Genomic DNA, 21,913 nt, shown 5'->3' with positions numbered 1-21,913 from the left:
TTGCCACAGAGTTGTTGGACAGCAAAACTTTCTGCCGGGCCCAGATCTCCATGACAACCAGCGGTCACCTTCCCATTGGTAAGTTGTCCTGACATCCGAGGCTGAGTGTGCCTCCTGCAAGTGCTTGCCGTGAATTAATGAGAATTACCAATGCCTTACATTTCCAACTTTGCTGGAGTCTTTCCCATTAAAAGGCTAGGAAAGGTTTATAAAGAATCTGCTTTGGGGCCCATATTTGTACATTGAAAATGACCAGCAAGGATGCTTCTAGGAAATGTGTTTTGCTCCTGTGAAACCAAGTCACTCTCTGTGACAACAGAAACTCTCTTTTCAGTAAAAACTTGCTTTTGTGAAATTATCCAATAAAATTATTCATATGTGGGTATACTTATGGGGGAGAAGGCTCTATTTAATTTTCAACAAGCTGTCTTTGGCTTTAGAGAAAGAATGTCTAACAGTGGAATTCAGAGGTCAGTGAACCTGGGATGATGGTCTCTGGGTGGAGGGGCAGTAGCTGAAAACTTCTGGAACCCTGGGAATCACAGGTCAGTTTTAAAGTCTGACCTTGTTGGCTCATCAGGACTCTCTAATTAGTCAGACCACCTGCACGTTATGAATTATGTTCATATGAGTTGTGTTTGGTTAGGATTGATGCATCTGGGGGCTACCCATGACTCTCAATCAAGGTTACACTGAGTGGGAGGGTTGGTCTGTTGGGAGTCTGGGAGAGGAGCTTTCCGATTGTATTTCAGATTACTTCCCCTTGTCCACTTACAAATAGGTCCATTGGTAGGAATGAGTGCATGGGGGAGGTGAAGAGAGGGTTTCGTGCTGTCCCTTGATCTCGGTGCGAATTTGTGAATCTGTTTGGCTCTGTGAAATGAAGCTTAGACCTGTCACAAGTGAATCTGTCTTTTCCTGGAATTGGATTTGGGGCAACTTCAGGACTGGGATTTAAAAGAGTGTCTGTGAAAGGAAGAATCAAAAAACAACCCCTCCTCCTTCCTTTTTTTTTTTTTTTGATTTTGTTGAGTGTGCTTTTGAGAACTGAAAAAATGAAAGCTTTTGGTTTGAGGTTTTGTTCGGGTCAAGCCCTTTGAATAAGACAGGGCTGGGAGCCAGGGTAAATGCTTCTGGAATTGAGGTTAAGAATGGAGGCCAATTCATTTCTCGACCTCCCCCTCCACACAGAGGCCCATCGCATTATGTGTCACTAAGTATTTGCTGAAATTAGGGAACTAGATCAAACACTGGAAAGGTTCTGCAGTGGATTTGCCGTGCTGGGGGATCTGAGCCAGCCAGGGTAAAATTTCTGTGGCAATCGTTGTCACTCAGTCAAGACCAAGGTTTTCAGAGCTGAAGAAACCACCCTGGTCACCCTCTGACTTCCTGACACACCTCCTAAGGTGTCATCTCCCATGTCCTGGGTCTTTGGCTTAGGGCAGAAGATTCCAAGGAAGAATAAAGTTGAACCAACCACTTCCTGAGCCTCAGGGATGGTTAGGTCTCTAGGCACCTGGGAAACGAAAAGCCATAATCAACAACTCTGCTGCCCTCACAGCCAGGCCACCCTGCTGTCTCCTGCATCCTGACTTAACCTGCTGGAATCTCCCAATCAACAGGGACCAATGTCGGCTTTCATATTTGTAGTAACAGGGAACTCACTGTCTCCTGAGTGCGACTATTCTACTTTTGAATAGTCCTTCTTCAGATGGGCTTTACAAATCTGCTCTCCTGCACCCCCCTTGATTCTTGATCACCTTACTCCAGATTCCTATCCCGAAATTGTAACACAGGCTGGAAAATGAGATAAGCCATCCAGGACCCCGATCAGAATGATCACTTTAAGAATCATTTCAGTGTCTGGGTTGGTAAATTCTTTGGGGTAACAGCCTTCCAGGTAGGATAGTTAATTACAGCCTTGTAAGGATCAATTCCTTTCAGAATAGTTTAGTCTCTACTGGACGGGACCAGAACCAACCCCCCCCCCCCGCCCCCGCAAAGACCCTTGTCATTTGTCTGAGTCTTTAGATTTCCAGCTCCCATGAAATGGAGCGCAGTTAAGTATCTTTATGTGTTTTAGTGCAAGTCACAAGCCGCGCTGAGGCGAGGCCACATGTAAACTGATGCCCTCGCTGATAAACACAGGTGGGGAAGCGGGCTCTGTTTTGATTTCTCTGTCATCTGCTCATTTCATAAAATGGCCGCCGTCAGTGTTCCTGATCTGCCCGATAGTCCTCGAGCCAATCACGCTAACTCGGGATTGATGTGTTTATTTACCGACTCGCTGAGCCTAGAGCGAGGGTGGCATGGTCTATTATAACACTGAAATTTGTATATCCCGTAAAGAAATGGCTCACAGCTGAATCATATGCAAATGCTTCTAATCTTTGCTTCTTGTGAAGCAGCTTAGATGAAGTCACGCTCTGGAACTCATCATAAACTTGTGCCTTGGTGCTGCCCCGTCTGGACTGGACCTTGACCTCAGGTGCCTGGGAGTGGAGCAGGAGAAGGCCAAGCTGGACAGTTTCCCCAAAGCAAGCCATTATTTTATAAGGATGAATCACTTAACCACGAGGCTAACTTCAAAGGTTTTGACTTTTATTTTGGGGCCAGGGGAAGATACAGGGGGCAAGGCCATCATATTAAGGTAAGGTTTCAGATCAAAAGATTTTAGCGCTGAGGCAGGTGGGTGATTCCACAGCTTGTCCCCCACGCCCTGGGGGCTGGAAGAAGAGGCTGGAAGAAATTCAAGTTTCTTTTGCCTTTGGCTGCATATTCTTGCATACGATGATGCACACATTTTTATTTGGGGAATTTTTTTCGCGGGAGGTCTTTCTTAAGCTGGATGGAAGTCTAGCTTGGGTAAATGGCTGACATCTCAAAGAGAACATTTCCTCGTGGTGTAGCTGGTCTGGGGGTTCTTAATCTGGAGTCCATGGACTCCTAAGTGACCCACATACTCCTGAAATTGTTGCAGAATTTCACGAGTGTACACATATGTGCCTTTTTCTGGGGAGAGGGGCCAAGGTTTCCATTTTATTCATAAAGGTACCTTAAGCCCCCAAAGTATCTGATTCTTGCATTACATGAGTTTGCAACCCCTAAACAATGATTGAGGCCAAAAAGCTGAGAGACACCTATACTCAGGTTTTTCTGAGTTCAATGCTGGCTCTGAAATAATGGCCCTGCATCCCTCCTGGATGCCATTTGAAAATGAGCTTTGCTTGTGGCCTGCTGGGTAAATGCCACTCTTTGTCTGCAGAACAACGTGGCCCTGTCAGAGTGATGTATCACTTGGAAACCGGGGTGGGTGCCAACCTGTCGCAATATTGTCACATCCTGATGGGATGTCGCAACCTCACCCTGAAACCTACAGGGAGGGAGAGTGGAGTCTCCTTGCATTTCCTGCGAATTTGTTCATTCAGGTTTCAGAGAAATCCAAGTCAGGTGCAAACCCTCCTGCTGACAATGTTGAGGGGGAGGGGCGGCGGGGCGGGGGAGGGTGGTGGCGCATTTAACCAGAAAAAGAGGTTTCTCTTCTAACCAGATCTTATTAGAACGCTCTCATCTATCCCACCACGACTTTCAAACTGCTGGGAGCTCTGAGTTGTGACAATCTGGGGGATCAGATAGGTGAATGCATCCATGCACGCGGGGAAATAGAGAATCATCAAATTGGAATGACTCTTCCCCACTAACTAGTGGGTTGCAGAACTGAAGCTGATTCTCGGCAGGGAAGACGTTTATGAAATCTGTTATGTGGCACCATCTTTGGAAATGACATAGAATAGTGGTTATGAGTAAAACCTCTGGATCCTGCTAGTACCTTCTTCATAGGATGATTGTGTGAATCAAATCAGGTGATTCATGTAAAGTGCTGACCACAGTGCCTGGTACATAGTAAGTGGTCAAGAAACAGGAGCTAGTCTTCTTAACCATTTTCCTTAGGAGCTAATGGTATTCAAACTTTATTGAATATCGGATCACTGTTGACAATCTTGAAAGCTGTGGACCCTCTTCCTTTGCCTGCGGTTTCAGTCAGTCTGAAATGCCCTTGAAGTCCACACATGGGTCAGCAAACCTTAAGTTAGGGAGCCCTGATGTAATGTACACAGAAGGGATGCAATATACTGGTCCAATTTCTTATCAGGATTGGCTACCACTTAGGGGCTGTCCTGGATTCAAGTTGGCAGATTTTTGATTGTGGGAATTTTTTTTGGTAAGATCTGCTTTAGTTTTCCTGACACTTGAAGTGCCCACTGACACACACACACACCCACTGCTAGATCATTTAGTTTTCTCTTTAACAAGTTTTATTTCACAGATTTGCCTCTGTCATCTCCTCTTTGTTAATAATCTCAAGGGTTACCATAATGAGTCATTTGTTAAACTAATCTGTGTTTCCATAGTCCACTGTGGCCCTCTGTACTGAGCTCAGGCCAGTCAATGGCCCCTTTGTCAGGCTGATTAAAAGGTAACTTTGCATGCCAAAAAAGGCACTCCTCTGGCTTAAAAGTCATCTTTCTTTGTTATAAATGTTTACATTTTTGTATCCTATATATATATATATATATATATATATATATATAAACCTAAAACTTTTCAATGACCTAAATCCTTCAGTGGGGACTTCCCTGGTGGTGCAGTGGTTAAGAATCCGCCTGCCAATGCAGGGGACATGTGTTCGATCCCTGGTCCGGGAAGATTCCACATGCCGCAGAGCAACTAAGCCCGGCACCACAACTACTGAGCCTGCGCTCTAGAGGCCGCGAGCCACAACTACTGAGCCTGCGTGCCACAACTACTGAAGCCCACGCGTCTAGAGTCCGTGCTCCGCAACAAGAAGCCACTGTAATGAGAAGCCTGTGCACTGCAATGAAGAGTAGCCCCTGCTCGCCTCAACTAGAAAAAGCCCGCGGGCAGCAAAGAAGACCCAACGCAGCCAAAAATAAATAAATTAAAAAAAATAAAAATAAAAAAATAAAAAATAAATCCTTCAATGGCTTCCCATCTCTCACAGAATAAGAGCTAAAATCCTCAAAAAGTCCTACAAGGCCTTAGTGATCTGAGCCTCACCTGCTCCCCTCTGCCCCTTGTTCACAGCCACACTGGCTTCCTTCTATTCTATGCACACTGACCTCAGGGCCTTTGCACTTACTATTCTCAGGCGTGGAAAGCTCTTCCACAAGCTCTCTGTATGGCTGTCTCCCTCACACCTTTCTGGTCCCCTTATCAGAGACGTCTTCTGTGACCACCTTATATTTAATGGCAAAATTATTCTCATCTCCATACTTCTACCCCTATTTCTTACCCTGAAATTTTTTCTCCAGAGCACTTATCATCTCTGTTTTGTTTTGGACACGACCACCTACCTGAACAGTGCCAGGCATGTAGTAGGTGCTCAATAAATACTGGTGAAATGAGTGGATGAATGGATGAAGATGATAATTGTAGGAAATAGAGAAATGAAGCAGTTCTCATTTTTCTCTTTAGCAGAGTCGCCTGATATGAAAAAGCAGCAAGACCAACCAACAAAGTCCCACACCAAAAAGCACAGTAAGTTGGCTGGCTTTCAGATGCCTCCTGGCCCTTCCCCTTGAGTGGAGAGTAACTGGAGGCCACCAGTTTTTAGACAAATATTGCCTCTGCCTGCTGCCTGCATTTCTTCACCTCAGACTGGGTAGGGTGTGAAAAGAGAGGCATCACTTGCTGGCTAAGTAACCCCCTCTGCAGTCGTTTCTCAAAGTGGAGCCCCCGTGGATATTTCCTCCTCATTCTGTTCTCTTTGTGCTAAAACTGAGACATCAGTGAACGAGAACTTGCAGGCATAGGGTGAGCAATTTCCCTTTCTCCAGAAAAAAGGGTGGGAAGAGGAGAAAGATGGGAAGAAACAGCTGAGGGTGTATTCTTTTTTTCTTTTGCTGAATGTTGGCTTCTTACTTTTGTGGAGTTATTGTTCCAAGAAATACTGTTTATTCTTAAGATTCAACAGTGCTTTTGGGGAGTTGTATTTCCCCCGATAATAAAACCTTATGAAAGTGTATGAAATATCAGAGACGTGGAGGTGGGGGGGTGGGGAGGACACGGAAAGAAATCAAGGTGGTATAATCTGGAAATTGTAAGGAGTTGGACTGCTATCTGCTATCTGCTATTCCAGGTCATCCCACAGAACTGAATGAACACAGCCCTTCAAATTGGGTGTGGGAGGGAGTTGTGTGTCACAAATCCAGTGGGGGTAGAATTGAATTTGGTTGCTAATTTCATTACAGTAGCTGTTTCATTTTCAAATTGGCCCCCGCAACCCCTGTGAGACCCTGCCCCAATATATTCTATGAGTTAGAATTCTAAAACCCTACCGATGCGCATTTGGCTGACACACAGTTGCGGGGTGGCAGCCGTCTAATTGGTTGAGGTTCTAAATAAAAGAGATTCTGAATAAAAGTGGTTGAGCCGTTGCTCTCCTGGGAAGTAACAAGTTGAAATGAATACCCACCAATCTGTCAACCATATTTAGAAGATACTCCTCCTAGCCTAGGAGATCTAAAACCTATTTTTAAAATTTATTTCTTTTTATTGAAGTACAGTTGATTTACAATGTTGTGTTAATTTCTGCTGTAAGGCAAAGTGATTCAGTTATACATATATATACGTTCTTTTTTAAAATATTTTTTATTATTGTTTATCACAGGATATTGAATATAGTTCCCTGTGCTATACAGTAGGACCTTGTTGTTTATCCATTCCATATAATAGCTTACATCTGCTAACCCTGACCTCCCACTCCGCCGCCTCTCCCAACCCGTGCCCCCTTGGCAAACACAAATCTGTTCTCTATGTAAGACGTATTCTTTTGTCTTGGCTTTGCCACTAGTTAGCTGTGCGACCTTGGTCAAGTCAGTGAAATTCTCCATGCTTCAGCTTTCTGATTTGTAAAATTAAAAAACTGTGCTAGTTCATTCTTAACTACCCAGTGGGGATTCTGTGATTTGGCATCACAGGTGGGTAGCATGGAATCGAGTATCTCTGACTTGATGTAAGATGTTTCAACTCTAGGCTTCCTCTAGCCCTTTCTTTGCGGTGACTTCAGCCATGAATAAACTCCTTTTTCTACTTTGCCTCAGATCCGCGAGGGACTCACTTATGGGAATTCATCCGCGACATCCTCCTGAACCCAGACAAGAATCCAGGGTTAATCAAGTGGGAAGACCGGTCTGAGGGCATCTTCAGGTTCTTGAAATCAGAGGCTGTGGCCCAGCTATGGGGGAAAAAGAAAAACAACAGCAGCATGACCTACGAAAAACTCAGCCGAGCCATGAGGTGAGGAGTTTCCCGTCTCCAAACATAAGGCCGTGTGACCAGTTATTCCCCCGGCTGTCTTAATCAGACCAGCCACCTTATGCAATGTGTTTTGTTACAGATATTACTACAAAAGAGAAATTCTGGAACGTGTGGATGGACGAAGACTGGTATATAAATTTGGGAAGAATGCACGCGGATGGAGGGAAAATGAAAACTGAAGCTGCTGACACATTGAACACAAACCTAAACACATCCCAAATGATAACCAACCAAGAAGTCCCTGGACGTAAATATTTCAAAGACTACTTTTGTCTGATATTTATGTACCATGACGGGGAAAAAAATACATCCACTTCTAACAGGAAGAAGGAACATGACAGTTGATAGAATTATTTTGTTACTTTGAAGTATGTCCTATATGGGGAACAAACGTACACAGTTTTCTGTGAAATATGACACTGTATGTGGTTGTGATTTGTTTTTGCCTCTGTTGTGAAGTTCTTTTCCACTGCAAGAACAGAGTCTGTAGCCATGTGCTTCTTGCTAAGGAGAAAGAAAAAAAAAAAAAAAATCAGACGGCATTAAAAGTTTTTATATGCAAAATGATTTAGGAAAAGGTGACGTGTCCTCCGCACATAGCATCTTCGTGGCCTCGTCAAGAGAGGTGGGCGTGGTCGCTAGGATGAACTCCAGGGTCTCCGATTGGTGGGATGAACCAGAAGGATGCTGAGAATTCTACCCTGACCTTCAGGAGTCAGTGAGTGAAGAATGAAGACTTCCACAATCCACAGTGGACTGAAATCACTGCATAATCACATGACTTTTATGCTTAAATCAGAGAAGAATAATGGTGGAGGGGGCTTTATACTCATTCAGGAATGATTTACCTGGTGCCAAGTCTATCTTCCCTCCTCCCCCTTGGATGATTGGTGAAAAACTTCAATTGCCACCTCTGCTCACTTTGAGTTACTTAAGAGAAGGTCCGGCTTTGGTTATTTTTATCCCAGTTGCTTAAAAATAAGTGGGAAAAGGGAGGTAGTTATGAGTTTGCTCTTGTACTCCCGTTGTCCTGTGGTTTCCCAGTTAGCACAATTGATATTTTTGGCTGAATTATTCTTTGTTGTGTATTATTTGGCTGTCCTGTGTGTTTTGGGATGTTTAGCAGTGTCTATGATCTCTACCCACTAGGTGCCAATAGCACTCTGGTCCTCGAAGTTATGACAACCAAAAATGTCTCTAGACATTACCAAATGTCCCCGGGGCTGGAGGGGAGGGAGAACCACTGATTTAGCTAGTCAAGATGAAGATGGTGATTTATTCTCAGAGCAACAACAACAAAAAATCCCTAGACTGAAGCAAAAGCAAGACTTTAAAGTCAACCTATTTTTCATTTTTAAAATGTTTGGACAATGGGTTGAAATAGCTAGAGGGATTTCTTTTCAGAACCTGAGATGAGAGCTAGACTCTGATAAATTAAACAAGGGCTAACAATAGAACACATTTGCACTAGAATTACAAAACAGAGTAAAAATTATATTGCAGAAGGAAACACTGAGAGGAGAGAAAAAGAGTGTGTGTGTGAGAGAGAGGAAGTTAGTTCCAGGGGAAAATCTTTGCAGATGTTAGTTCTTATAATCTTTCCTCTTTTGGATAATCTCTTTCCTGTCTCATCTTAACTCATTCCAAAGTGAATGATGTCTTGCCTAGATTTGCATCCAGAAGAATGTTAAAAAAAAAAAAAAAAAAAAAAAAAGGACAAAGAAAAGAAAGGAAGGATGGAAGAGAAAAACAGAAAACTCAGTTCAGGATCTATGGTCAGGAAGGAGTTGGAGACTTCTCCAATGATGGCGTTGTTCTGGGTCCCTGAAAACTTATCGCCAGACCCTGAAATCTGGGAGGAACTTGAGCCTGTAGACACTTTGAAAGTGAGTTTGAACATCCAGATCCCTTTTGCAGCTTTTCTTTTCAGCTCCCCATGTCCTTGGCTTTCTCCTCCCTCCTGCCTCTCTATCTTGAGCATAATATGGGAATGAAGACATGTACCAATAAGAGGGGGCTCGTCTCATCCACTGATGGAACACCTCCTGCAGTGCCTTCCTCAACTCAGGCAAGCGAGTCATAGTCAAAGGTTGCAGAGTGTCTGTAATGTATTCAGAAGGTTGGAAGTATGAAGAATTAAGAATTTGTCCTAATTATAATGAGAGCCATTATGGCCAGTGACCTTGGAGCACAGCTTAGTGAGATGAATGACCTTCTGAAGGTACAACCGAGTTGTTTTTCTCTCTGCCTGACTTGGGTGCTACTCAGTGTTGTCAAGTCACAGTTACTGAGGGAACTGAGAGAAATGAAGGTGAGCAGCACAGATCTGAGACATTCCTGCATGAAAGACACACCTTGCTCTCCAAGGAAGACTAAAGAACTATGAGGCTTTCCCAGCAGTTGACTATACTTCCCACAGAATGAATTAAACCTCCAGATATTTGAATTAGTATAAACACATGGATGTTTGTGTGACTGTGTGTGTCTGAATTGTGTGAAGTTATTAGGGGTGTCTGCTAATTCGCTCTCTGCTGTTTCTTCTCTGGCTTGGCCTGTTCATCATCTAGGCAGCCTGGATCCTTCTCCGACCTTGCTCTTCCACAAACGTGTAAGTTTCTCACATTCCTCCAAATTGGTCTTGGCTCTTTCCTCACCCTCTCCATTGAAGAGCAGTCCCTGCTTGGTACTGAGTCTGGGGCGTACTGACTGGAACGCTCTGCAGATAATTAACAGATTGTGTTATTTGTTGAAAGTGACGGTTTCTTGGCACCCGGTTCCTGCATAAATAGGTGGGTGTATTAAGTTCTCAGCATATCTCTCTATTGTCTTGGCTTGAGTTTGATGCATTTTCTGTGTGCTGTTCATGACTTGGAGAACTCAAGGTAATCGAGCCATACCAATTCGGGGTGTGAACAGAATCCTTCCCCCCGGTGTTGCAAGGGAAAGCAAAATCCCAGAGACAAGTCAGCACCAGGTGAAGCCCCCTTCTTTTGGCAACTCACAGCTTCTCACTTGAGAAGCTCGTCTGAGCCGATGCTCTTATGGTCACTACGCATGGTCTCCTTAAACTCTCCTTAAACTAAAGGCTTGGGCTCTTATTTGTTTTTTTCCTGGGAACCTGAGGCAGGAAAGGTATTGTTAAGACTTTACCAGACTCAGATCATCTGAGGCTTCTAGATATTTGACTTGATGAAACGAGCAAAGCCCTGACGCCCAGGGACATACTTACAGCTTCTTGAACTTGCTTTCTGAGCAGGGCAGACCCGGGCAATGAGTTTTCCTTTGAATGTGCTTGTCCTTCTTTAAACTCTTACCTTGCTAGACCGTAAGCTCTTTGAGGGCAGGGATGATATCTTAGCAATATTGTTTTCCCAGTATCTAACATGAGACAGGTCCTCAATAACAATATGTTGAGTTAATGAATGACTGTCTTCTGGAAGACTCCTCGGATTGGGAAGCCATGTCCATAATCGTGATGTAAATTGTTTTCTTCACTGGACGAAGAGCACAACAGCCAAAACTTCAAGGACATATTATCTATCAGGTGAACATTTTACTGTGAGACTCTTTACTTTGCCTTCCTACCTGTGCTGAAATAAAATCAAAACAGGTTATTTGGTTCTGCAAGTCAACATATGTTGTGTGAGAATTCTGTCACCTTATTAGGAACTGTGAGACTTATCTGGTCTAAGAAGCCAGTCATGAACCTTGAACCTGTTTAAACCAATGAAGATTATGAATGTGTTTATATGATGTAAATTGCTATTTAAGTGTAAAGCAGTTCTAAGTTTTAGTATTTTGGGGTTGGTTTGTATTTTTTTGTTTGTTTTGAAAAACATTGAGGGATCTTTTGATAAGGTTAGTCATGCATGTTAGATTTTAGTTTTGCAAGTGTGTTGTTTTTCCAATGTATAAAGTGTAGGAAAAGTTAAAATAGTAAGAGGGAAAGGCAATTATATTATTCTTCTATAGTTAAAAAAAGTTTATCGAGTGCCTACTGTGTTCACAGCATGGAACCATATTTGTGAGGAGCTTATCTAACTATGTGGGGTGTAATGGGTACTCCATAGGAGCCCATTGGATGGATACTTCCCGTGTGAAAGAAAGAACACAGCAATCACAATTATCGGAGTTGAATTAAGCTCAGCATTGCTTCTCAGTATTCCATTTCTGGAATAAGAGATAGAGAGAACATTTAATAAAAACGTGTTGAGACTGGGCCTCACGAACCACTAAAATGTATAAGCCTTCACAAGTTTAGCTTAATTGGGATTAATCTTTCTGTAACTATATGCCTAATTCTTGCTTTTCTTCCCATCTGGCTTCTGGGTTGACAATTTGTGGGAAGCAACCCTACTGCTGCTATTTTTTTAAAAATCAGAAATCTTGCCCTTGAAACTGTGTTAAATTCAAACTGAGTATTTCTGTTTTATGAAAGAATTATATTTTTCAAAATACGGTTTTTTGGTTTGATGGGTCCCAGAAAACACTAATAAAAACCACAGAAACTAGCCTGTAACTGTGTGCTTCATGCTTCAACAAGTCATTCAAAACCAGGCTTCGAGGGAATGCACTTAGCAACACAACATATGCAGTTTCTGCATGTAGTTACTCAATATGCATTTATCTACTGAGCATCTACTACCATGTGCCAGGCACTGTCCTAGGTACTGAGTTATGGCAAAGAATGAAAGAGACAAAAAAAAATTCTGCTCTCGTGAAGTTTATGTTCTATTGGATGGAAACAGACAAGAAACAAAATATTAACAAACAAACATAGCATATCAGATGTGTAGTCAAGAAATGTAGAGCAAGGAAGAGGAGTAAAGTGTGCTGGATGGAGTATGTAGGGTTGATTGCAAGTTTAGGCAGGGTTAAGAAGGGTAGAAGGAAAGGAGCCATGAAGATGGCTGGGGGAATGGTACCCTACTGGAGGGACCAGCAGGTGCAAAGTTCCTGAGGTTCCTGACGCGTGTTCCTGACATGTCCAAGGAACAGCAGGGCCCGTGTGTGTTTGCCAGAGTAGACTCAGCAGTAGTAGGAAATAATGTTAGAGAGGCCCTGGCAGGCCAGATCACACAGAACTTGGAGGTCATTTTGAAGGCTCTGGTTTTTCTTTTGAGTGAGATGGAGAGCATCTGATGCTGAGTGTACATTCTTAGTGAAGGATGAACAAAGGGAGGCAGAAAAGATCACTCTTACATCCAGGTTTCCAGTAAAACAGGTAAAAATATTTCCAGGCAAGAAATGAGCTCTAGGGGCTTCCCTGGTGGCGCAGTGGTTGAGAATCTGCCTGCCAATGCAGGGGACACGGGTTCGAGCCCTGGTCTGGGAAGAGCCCACATGCTGCGGAGCAACTGGGCCCGTGAGCCACAACTACTGAAGCTGCGCGTCTGGAGCCTGTGCTCCGCAACAAGAGAGGCCGCGATAGTGAGAGGCCCGTGCACCGCGATGAAGAGTGGCCCCCACTTGCCACAACTAGAGAAAGCCCTCGCACAGAAACGAAGACCCAACACACCCAAAAAAATCAATCAATAAATAAATTAAAAAAAAAAAAAAAAAGAAATGAGCTCTACCAGTTCATAACATATTTCTCCTGGGGCCCAGAAAGTCTCAGTCCTTCAGTCACTTAAGAAGTCATAGCGAGGGACTTCCTTGGTAACGCAGTGGTTAAGAATCCGCCTGCCAGTGCAGGGGACACGGGTTCGAGCCCTGGTCCGGGAAGATCCCACATGTCACGGAGCAACCAAGCCCGTGTGCCACAACTACTGAGCCTGCACTCTAGAGCCTGCGAGCCACAACTACTGAGCCCGCGTGCCACACCTACTGAAGCATGCATGCCTAGAGCCTGTGCTCCAGAACAAGAGAAGCCACCGCAATGGGAAGCCCGCGCACTGCAACGGAGAGTAGCCCCCGCTTGCCGCAACTAGAGAAAGCCCGCGAGCAGCAACAAAGACCCAATACAGCCAATAAATAAATAAATAAATAAATAAATAAATAAATAAAAGTCATAATGAAAATAATAATAGCTAACCATTTGGGGAAGATCCACTTGATCCCAGGAACTATGATATGTTCTTTGCATACACTATTACATTTAATCCTCATGCAAGCCTGCTATTTATAGATACTATCTCCAATTTTCAAATGAAGGAAATGAAGGTCAGAAAGATTAAATGACTTTCTCAAGGTCACACAGCTAGTAGTAAGTGGTAGAACTGGCATTGTTCACCCAGCTCTCTTTTTCCCAAAGTCCATACTTTTTTTTTTTTGGCCTCACCGTGTGGCTTGCAGGATCTTAGTTCCCTGACCAGGGATTGAACCCGGGCCACAGCCCCGCAGTGAAAGCACCGAGTCCTTACCGCTGGCCCTCCAGGGAATTCCCCCAAAGTCCATACTCTTAACCTTAATATTTCTCTAGTGTGTCAAAACACTAATGTTTTACACACACACACACGCACACACACACATACAGAGTTTCATGGTTAAATAACATTGGAGAAAGTGAGTCAAACAATGTATCACAGAGTTATTTACTGTAGGATTTCCCAGAGCCTTTGTGTTATGATGTGTATTGTGAATCTATAGGAGAGGGAAAAAAGTGTTCCCGATTTTCCAAGCCTATTTGACAATGCACCTTTTTCATCAAAGAAGACTTCATGAAATCAGCACCCTTTAGAACACACTTAGGGAAATGATGATCTTTAGAGATTACCTTTCTGATTTACAAGAAGCAGTATTTTCATGTTTGGGCTAAATTAGTATGCTGATAATATTCAAGCACATCAAACTTGGCCTACTTTGTATATATTCCTTTTTTTTTTAATTGAGAAGAAATTCCCTCATTGCCCTGGGAATTATTTATTTGCATTGATGCATTTCTCAGTAATCACAAAGAACTTGCAGAGTGTCTTCTCTTTGGGAACTATGAACTCTCCTGAATTTTAACTTTAGAACTACCTGTCCAAAAATACGGGTGCTAGCCACATGTGGCTATTTAAGTTAGCGAAAATTATGTAAATGAAATGTGGCTTTTTTTAAAACTCTATTCTGTTTTAATGTAAAGCATCATAAGTCAATAACATTATGAAATTATATTCATATACCTACAGAATAGGAGGATTTGTCAAATCTGCTCTTTAATATCTAAATAATAGCTTAAATTAACTCTCTGATGAAAATAAAATGAGTCACATATGTAATTTGAAATTTTCCAATTTTCCCTTTAACCAGTAAAAAGAAATAGGTGAAATTACTTATAATAATATATTTTAAAATCTAATATATAAAAATATTGTCATTTTAAAATTAGTTAATATATTAATAATGAGATATTTTATGAAATAAGAAAAAGGTTTCATATTAAGTTTGTAAAATCTGGTGTGCATTTTACACTTCCTGAACACATGTTAAATATTGATTGGAAAGACTTGATCTGTATCTAGATTTCATAAATTTTATAATCAAATTATTTGACTCATATACTTGATTTTTTCCAAACATACTTGTTTTCCGAACATTTAAATGTGTCATATTTTTAAATTAATGTTTAAATAAAATTAAAATATAAATTCTTCTGTTGTCCTAGCCGAAATTTTGGCTTCTTAATTGCACTACCCAGATTCCAAATGCTGCATAGCCACATATGACTAATGGTTCCTGTATTGGACATGCAGATATAGAACATTTCCATAATCGAAGAAAGTTCTATTGGACAGCCTTTCTCTAGAATTTGACCTGGGAGGATGGGGTAAGGGTGGAAAGATAGTGAGCAAAACTAACCAACAGTAAAATAAGATACAGTAAGCCTTAGAAACCAGAGGTGACCCTGAATTCTAGAGAACAAAAAAAATAATAAAGATCCAAAGCAAATATCTCTGTGTTTGCTGGAATGGTGACAGTATCTACAAGTGCAAACAAGTTCCATGCTGTCAGTGGAGACTTGGAGTGGGAGGATTTGAGTATTCTTATCTCCAAACCCCACAAATACCTCATAGTCATTAATGTGAATGTTCCAAGGATGTGGCTTTCCGGTTGAGAATATTGGTATGGAGGGGAAATCACTGAAATGGGAAGGGAAATGAAAGGTACCCAAATAGAAATGGCTGGCACTGCCCACTGTCGACCATAAATGCCACCAATACCATTCTCTTCCTTCTTTTCAAGACCAACTCTTTGAGTGAGTAGTTTACCCATAGACTCTCTATTTCCTTATACTTCAATTCTCTTCTGTTAACTGTCATGATCTGACCTCTGTTCATATCAAGTCACTGAAAATGCCCCACTGAAAGTCATAGTCAAACTCATCCCTACCTCGGGAACTTTGCTTCAGCTGTTCCCTTTGCCTAAAATACACTTTTTTTTTTTTAACACCTTTATCGGAGTATAATTGCTTTACAATGGTGTGTTAGTTTCTGCTTTATAACAAAGTGAATCGGCTATACATATACATATATCCCCACATCTCCTCCCTCTTGCGTCTCCCTCCCACCCTCCCTATCCCACCCCTCTAGGTGGTCACAAAGCACCGAGCTGATCTCCCTGTGCTATGCAGCTGCTTCCCACTAGCTATCTATTTTACATTTGGTAGTGTATATAAGTCCATGCCACGCTCTCACTTCGCCCCAGCTTACCCTTCCCCCTCCCCGTGTCCTCAAGTCCATTCTCTACGTCTGCGTCTTTATTCCTCTCCTGCCCCTGGGTTCTTCAGAAACATTTCATTTTTTTTTTATTCCATATATATGCATTGGCATACGGTAGTTGTTTTTCTCTTTCTGACTTACTTCACTCTGTATGACAGACTCTAGGTCCATCCACCTCACTGCAAATAACTCAATTTCGTTTCTTTTCATGGATGAGTATTATTCCATTGTATATATGTGCCACATCTTCTTTATCCATTCATCTGTCGATGGGCACTTAAGTTGTTTCCATGTCCTGGCTATTGTAAATAAAGCTGCAATGAATATTGTGGTACATGACACTTTTTGAATTATGGTTTTCTCAGGGTATATGCCCAGTAGTGGGATTGCTGGGTCATATGGTAGTTCTATTTTTAGTTTTTTAAGGGACCTCCATACTGTTCTCCACAGTGGCTGTATCAATTTACATTCCCACCAACAGTGCAAGAGGGTTCCCTTTTCTCCACACCCTGTCCAGCATTTATTGTTTGTAGACTTTTTGATGATGGCTATTCTGACTGGTGTGAGGTGATACCTCACTGTAGTTTTGATTTGCATTTGTCTAATGATTAATGATGTTGAGCATCCTTTCATGTGTTTGTTGGCAATCTGTATATCTTCTTCGGAGAAATGTCTATATAGGTCTTCTGCCCACTTTTGGATTGGTTTGTTTGCTTTTTTGATATTGAGCTGCATGAGCTGCTTGTAAATTTTGGAGATTAATCCTTTGTCAGTTGCTTCATTTGCAAATATTTTCTCCCATTCTGAGGGTTGTTTTTTCATCTTGTTTATGGTTTCCTTTGCTGTGCAAAAGCTTCATTAGGTCCCATTTATTTATTTTGTTTTTATTTCCATTTCTCTAGGAGGGGGGCCAAAAAGGATCTTGCTGTAATTTATGTCATAGAGTGTTCTGCCTATGTTTTCCTCTAAGAGTTTTATAATGTCTGGCCTTACATTTGGTCTTTAATCCATTTTGAGTTTATTTTAGTGTATGGTGTTAGGGAGTGTTCTAATTTCATTCTTTTACATGCAGCTGTCTGGTTTTCCCAGCACCATTATTAAAGAGACTGTCTTTTCTCCATTGTATATTCTTGCCTCCTTTATCAAAAATAAGCTGACCATATGTATGTGGGTTTATCTCTGGGCATTTTATCCTGTTCCATTGATCTCTATTTCTGTTTTTGTGCCAGTACCATACTGTCTTGATTACTGTAGGTTTGTAGTATAGTCTGAAGTCTGGGAGCCTGATTCCTCCAGCTCCGTTTTTCTTTCTCAAGATTGCTTTGGCTATTTGGGGTCTTTTGTGTTTCCATACAAATTGTGAAATTTTTTGTTCTAGCTCTGTGAAAATGCCATTGGTAATTTGATAGGGATTGCATTGAATCTGTAGATTGCTTTGGGTAGTATAGTCATTTTCACAATATTGATTCTTCCAATCCAAGAACATGGTATGTCTCTCCATCTGTTTGTGTCATCTTTAATTTCTTTCATCAATGACTTACAGTTTTTTGCATACAGGCCTTTTGTCTCCTTAGGTAAGTTTATTCCTAGGTATTTTATTCTTTATGTTTCAATGGTAAATGGGAGTGTTTCCTTAATTTCTCTTTCAGACTTTTCATCATTAGTGTATAGGAATGCAAGAGATTTCTGTGCATTTATTTTGTATCCTGCAACTTTAGCAGATTCATTGATTAGCTCTAGTAGTTTTCTGATAGCATCTTTAGGATTCTGTATGTATAGTATCATGTCATCTGCAAACAGTGACAACTTTACTTCTTCTTTTCCGATTTAGATTCCTTTTATCATATGGTTTTTCTCCTTCAATTTGTTAATATAGTTTATCACATTGATTGATTTGCATATATTGAAGAATCCTTGCATCGCTGGGATAAACCACACTTTATCATGGTGTTTGACCCTTCTAATGTGCTTTTGGATTCTGTTTGCTAGTATTTTGTTGAGGATTTTTGCATCTATGTTCATTAGTTATATTGGCCTGAAGTCTTCTTTCTTTGTGACATATTTGGTTTTGGTATCAGGGTGATGGTGGCCTTGTAGAATGAGTTTGGGAGTGTTCCTCCCTCTGCTATATTTTGGAAGAGTTTTAGACGGATAGGTGTTAGCTCTTCTCTAAATGTTTGATAGAATTTGCCTGTGAAGCCATCTGGTCCTGGGCTTCTGTTTGTTGGAAAATTTTTAATCACACTCTCAATTTCAGTGCTTGTGATTGGTCTGTTTCTATTTTCTATTTCTTCCTGGTTCAGTCTCAGAAGATTGTGCTTTTCTAAGATTTTGTCCATTTCTTCCAGATTGTCCAATTTATTGGCATATAGTTGCTTGCAGTACTCTCTCATGATCTTTTGTATTTCTGCAGTGTCAGTTGTTACTTCTCCTTTTTCATTTCTAATTCTGTTGATTTGAGTCTTCTCCCTTTTTTTCTTGATGAGTCTGGCTAATGGTTTATCAATTTTGTTTATCTTCTCAAAGAACCAACTTTTAGTTTTAGTGATCTTTGCTATTGTTTCCTTCTTTCTTTTTCATTTATTTCTGATCTGATCTTTATGATTCCTTTCCTTCTGCTAACTTTGGGGTTTTTTTGGTTTTCTTTCTCTAATCACTTTAGGTATAAGGTTAGGTTGTTTATTTGAGATGTTTCTTTTTTCTTGAGGTAGGATTGTATTGCTATAAACTTCCCTCTTGGAACTGCTTTTGCTGCCTCCCATAGATTTTGGGTCATCGTGTTTTCATTGTCATTTGTTTCTAGGTATTTTTTATTTCCTATTTGATTTCTTCAGCGATCTCTTGGTTATTTAGTAGTGTATTGTTTAGCCTCCCTGTGTTTGTATTTTTTACAGATTTTTTCCTGTAATTGATATCTAGTCTCATAGCATTGTGGTCGGAAAAGATACTTGATACGATTTCAATTTTCTTAAATTTACCAAGGCTTGATTTGTGACCCAAGATATGATCTATCCTGGAGAATGTTCCATGAGCAGTTGAGAAGAAAGTGTATTCTGTTGTTTTTGGATGGAATGTCCTATAAATATCAATTAAGTCCATCTTGTTTAATGTATCATTTAAAGCTTGTGTTTCCTTATTTATTTTCATGTTGGATGATCTGTCCATTGGTGAAAGTGGGGTATTAAAGTTCCCTACTATGATTGTGTTACTGTCTATTTCCCCTTTTATGGCTGTTAGCACTTGCCTTATGTATTAAGGTGCTCCTATGTTGGGTGCATAAATATTTACTATTGTTATATCTTCTTCTTGGATTGATGCCTTGATCATTATGTAGTGTCCTTCTCTGTCTCTTGTAACAGTCTTTATTTTAAAGTCTATTTTGTGTGATATGAGAATTGCTACTCCAGCTTTCTTTTGATTTCCATTTGCATGGAATATTTTTTCCATCCCCTCACTTTCAGTCTTTATGTGTCCCTAGGTTGAAGTGGGTCTCTTGTAGACAGCATATATATGGGTCTTGTTTTTGTATCCACTCAACCAGTCTATGACTTTTGGTTGGAGCATTTAATCCATTTACATTTATGGTAGTTATTGATATGTATGTTCCTATTATCATTTTCTTAATTGTTTTGGGTTTGTTATTGCAGGTCTTTTCCTTCTCTTGTGTTTCTTGCCTAGAGAAGTTCCTTTAGCATTTGTTGTGAAGCTGGTTTTGTGGTGCTGAATTTTCTTAGCTTTTGCTTGTTTGTAAAGGTTTTAATTTCTCCATCGAATCTGAATGAGATCCTTGCTGGGTAGAGTAATCTTGTTTATAGGTTTTTCCCTTTCATCACTTTAAATATGTCTTGCCACTCCCTTCTGGCCTGCAGAGTTTCTACTGAAAGATCAGCTGTTAACCTTATGGGGATTTCCTTGTATGTTATTTGTTGTTTTTCCCTTGCTGCTTTTAATATTTTTTCTTTGTATTGAATTTTTGATAGTTCAATTAATGTGTCTTGGCATGTTTCTCCTTAGGTTTATCCTGTATGGAACTCTCTGCACTTCCTGGACTTGACTATTTCCTTTCCCATATTAGGGAAGTTTTGAACTATAATCTCTTCAAATATTTTCTCAGTCCCTTTCTTTTTCTCTTCTTCTTCTGGAACCCCTATTGTTCGAATGTTGGTGCGTTTAATGTCGTCCCAGTGGTCTCTGAGACTGTCCTCAATTCTTTTCATTCTTTTTTCTTTATTTTGCTTTGTGGTAGTTATTTCCACTATTTTATCTTCCAGGTCACTTATCCGTTCTTCTGCCTCAGTTATTCTGCTATTGATTCCTTCTAGAAATTTTTAAATTTCATTTATTCTGTTGTTCATCATTGTTTTTTTGCTTTTTAATTCTTCTAAGTCCTTGTTAAACGTTTCTTTTATTTTCTCCATTCTATTTCCAAGATTTTGGATCATCTTTACTACCATTACTCTGAATTCTTTTTCAGGTAGACTGCCTATTTCCTCTTCATTTGCTTGGTCTGGTGGGTTTTTACCTTGCTCCTTCATCTGCTGTGTGTTTCTCTGTCTTCTCATTTTGCTTAACTTACTGTTCTTGGGGTCTCCTTTTAGCAGGCTGCAGGTTTGTAGTTCTCGCTGTTTTTGGTGTCTGCCCCTAGTGGCTAAGTTGATTCAGTGGGTTGTGTAGGCTTCCTGGTGGAGGGGACTGGTGCTTGTGTTCTGGTGGATGAGGCTGTATCTTGTCTTTCTGGTGGGCAAGACCAGGTTCAGTGGTGTGTTTTGGGGTGTCTGTGAACTTATTATGGGTTTAAGCAGTCTCTCTGCTAATGGGGGGTGGTTGTGTTCCTGTCTTGCTAGTTGTTTGGCATAGCATGTCAGCACTGTAACTTGGTGGTCGTTGAGTGGAGCTGGGTCTCAGCATTGACATGTAGATCTCTGGGAGAGCTTTCACCGTTTGATATTACATGGAGCTGGGAGGTCTCTGGTGGACCAATGTCCTGAACTCAGCTCTCCCACCTCAGAGGTACAGGCCTGACACCCGGGCGGAGCACCAAGACCCTGTCAGCCACACGACTCAGCAGAAAAGGGAGAAAAAAATGAAATAAGTAAATAAATAAAATAAAATAAAGTTATTAAATACAAAAATTATTAAAAATAAAAAAAATTTTTAAGTAATAAAAGAAAAAAAATAGAGAAAGAAAGAAAGAAGAGAGTCACCAAGCCAAAAAACAAATCTACCAATGATAAGAAGTGCAAAAACTATACTAAAAAAAATAAATAAGTGGACAGACAGAACCGTAGGACAAATGGTGAAAGCAAAGCTATACAGACAAAATCACACAAAGAAGCATACACATACACACTCACAAAAAGAGAAAAAGGAAAAAAATATATATTTCTATATATTAAAAAAAAAAAGAAGAGAGCAACCAAATCAATAAACAAATCTACCAATGATAACAAACTCTAAATGTTAAACCAAGATAAACATAAAACCAGAAACCAGTCAGTCGCATACAGCAAACCCCAAGTCTACAGTTGCTCCCACAGTCCACTGCCTCAATTTTGGGATGATTCATTGTCTATTCAGGTGTTCCACAGATGCAGGGTACATCAAGTTGGTTGTGGGGATTTAATCTGCTGCTCCTGAGGCTGCTGGGAGAGATTTCCTTTCTCTTCTTTGTTCACACAGCTCCTGGGGTTCAGCTTTGGATTTGGACCCGCCTCTGTGTGTAGGTCGCCTGAGGGCATCTGTTCTTCGCTCAGACAGGACGGGGTTAAAGGAGCAGCTGATTAGGGGGCTCTGGCTCACTCAGGCCGGGGGGAGGGAGGGGTAAGGATGCGGGGCGAGGCTGCGACAGCAGAGGCCAGTGTGACGATGCACGAGCCTGAGGCGTGCTGTGCGTTCTCCTGAGGAAGTTGTCCCTGGATCACGGGACCCTG

At 41.1% G+C, this 21,913-nt stretch overlaps 1 protein-coding gene across 5 annotated transcripts in view; it reads left to right on the top strand.

Moving 5' to 3' along the window:
- The window catches only part of EHF (ETS homologous factor), a 42,839-nt gene extending 30,987 nt beyond the window's left edge, over window positions 1-11,852 (top strand). For 3 of the 5 annotated variants that reach the window (XM_082342940.1, XM_082342942.1, XM_082342939.1), the window contains 4 exons: window positions 10-78; window positions 5,497-5,559; window positions 7,125-7,320; window positions 7,421-11,852. In XM_082342940.1, the coding sequence (XP_082199066.1) occupies window positions 10-78; window positions 5,497-5,559; window positions 7,125-7,320; window positions 7,421-7,520 (428 nt within the window). In that variant the 3' untranslated portion in view covers window positions 7,521-11,852. The remainder of the gene's footprint in view (window positions 1-9; window positions 79-5,496; window positions 5,560-7,124; window positions 7,321-7,420) is intronic. The other 2 variants (XM_082342941.1, XM_082342943.1) reach the window with 2 other exon arrangements.
- Window positions 11,853-21,913: the final 10,061 nt, after the last annotated feature.

Source organism: Balaenoptera borealis (assembly GCF_965194805.1).
Source record: "Balaenoptera borealis genome assembly, chromosome: 11".
In the NCBI taxonomy this organism is placed as follows: Eukaryota; Metazoa; Chordata; class Mammalia; order Artiodactyla; family Balaenopteridae; genus Balaenoptera; species Balaenoptera borealis.
This window is presented reverse-complemented; position numbering and strand designations above follow the sequence as displayed.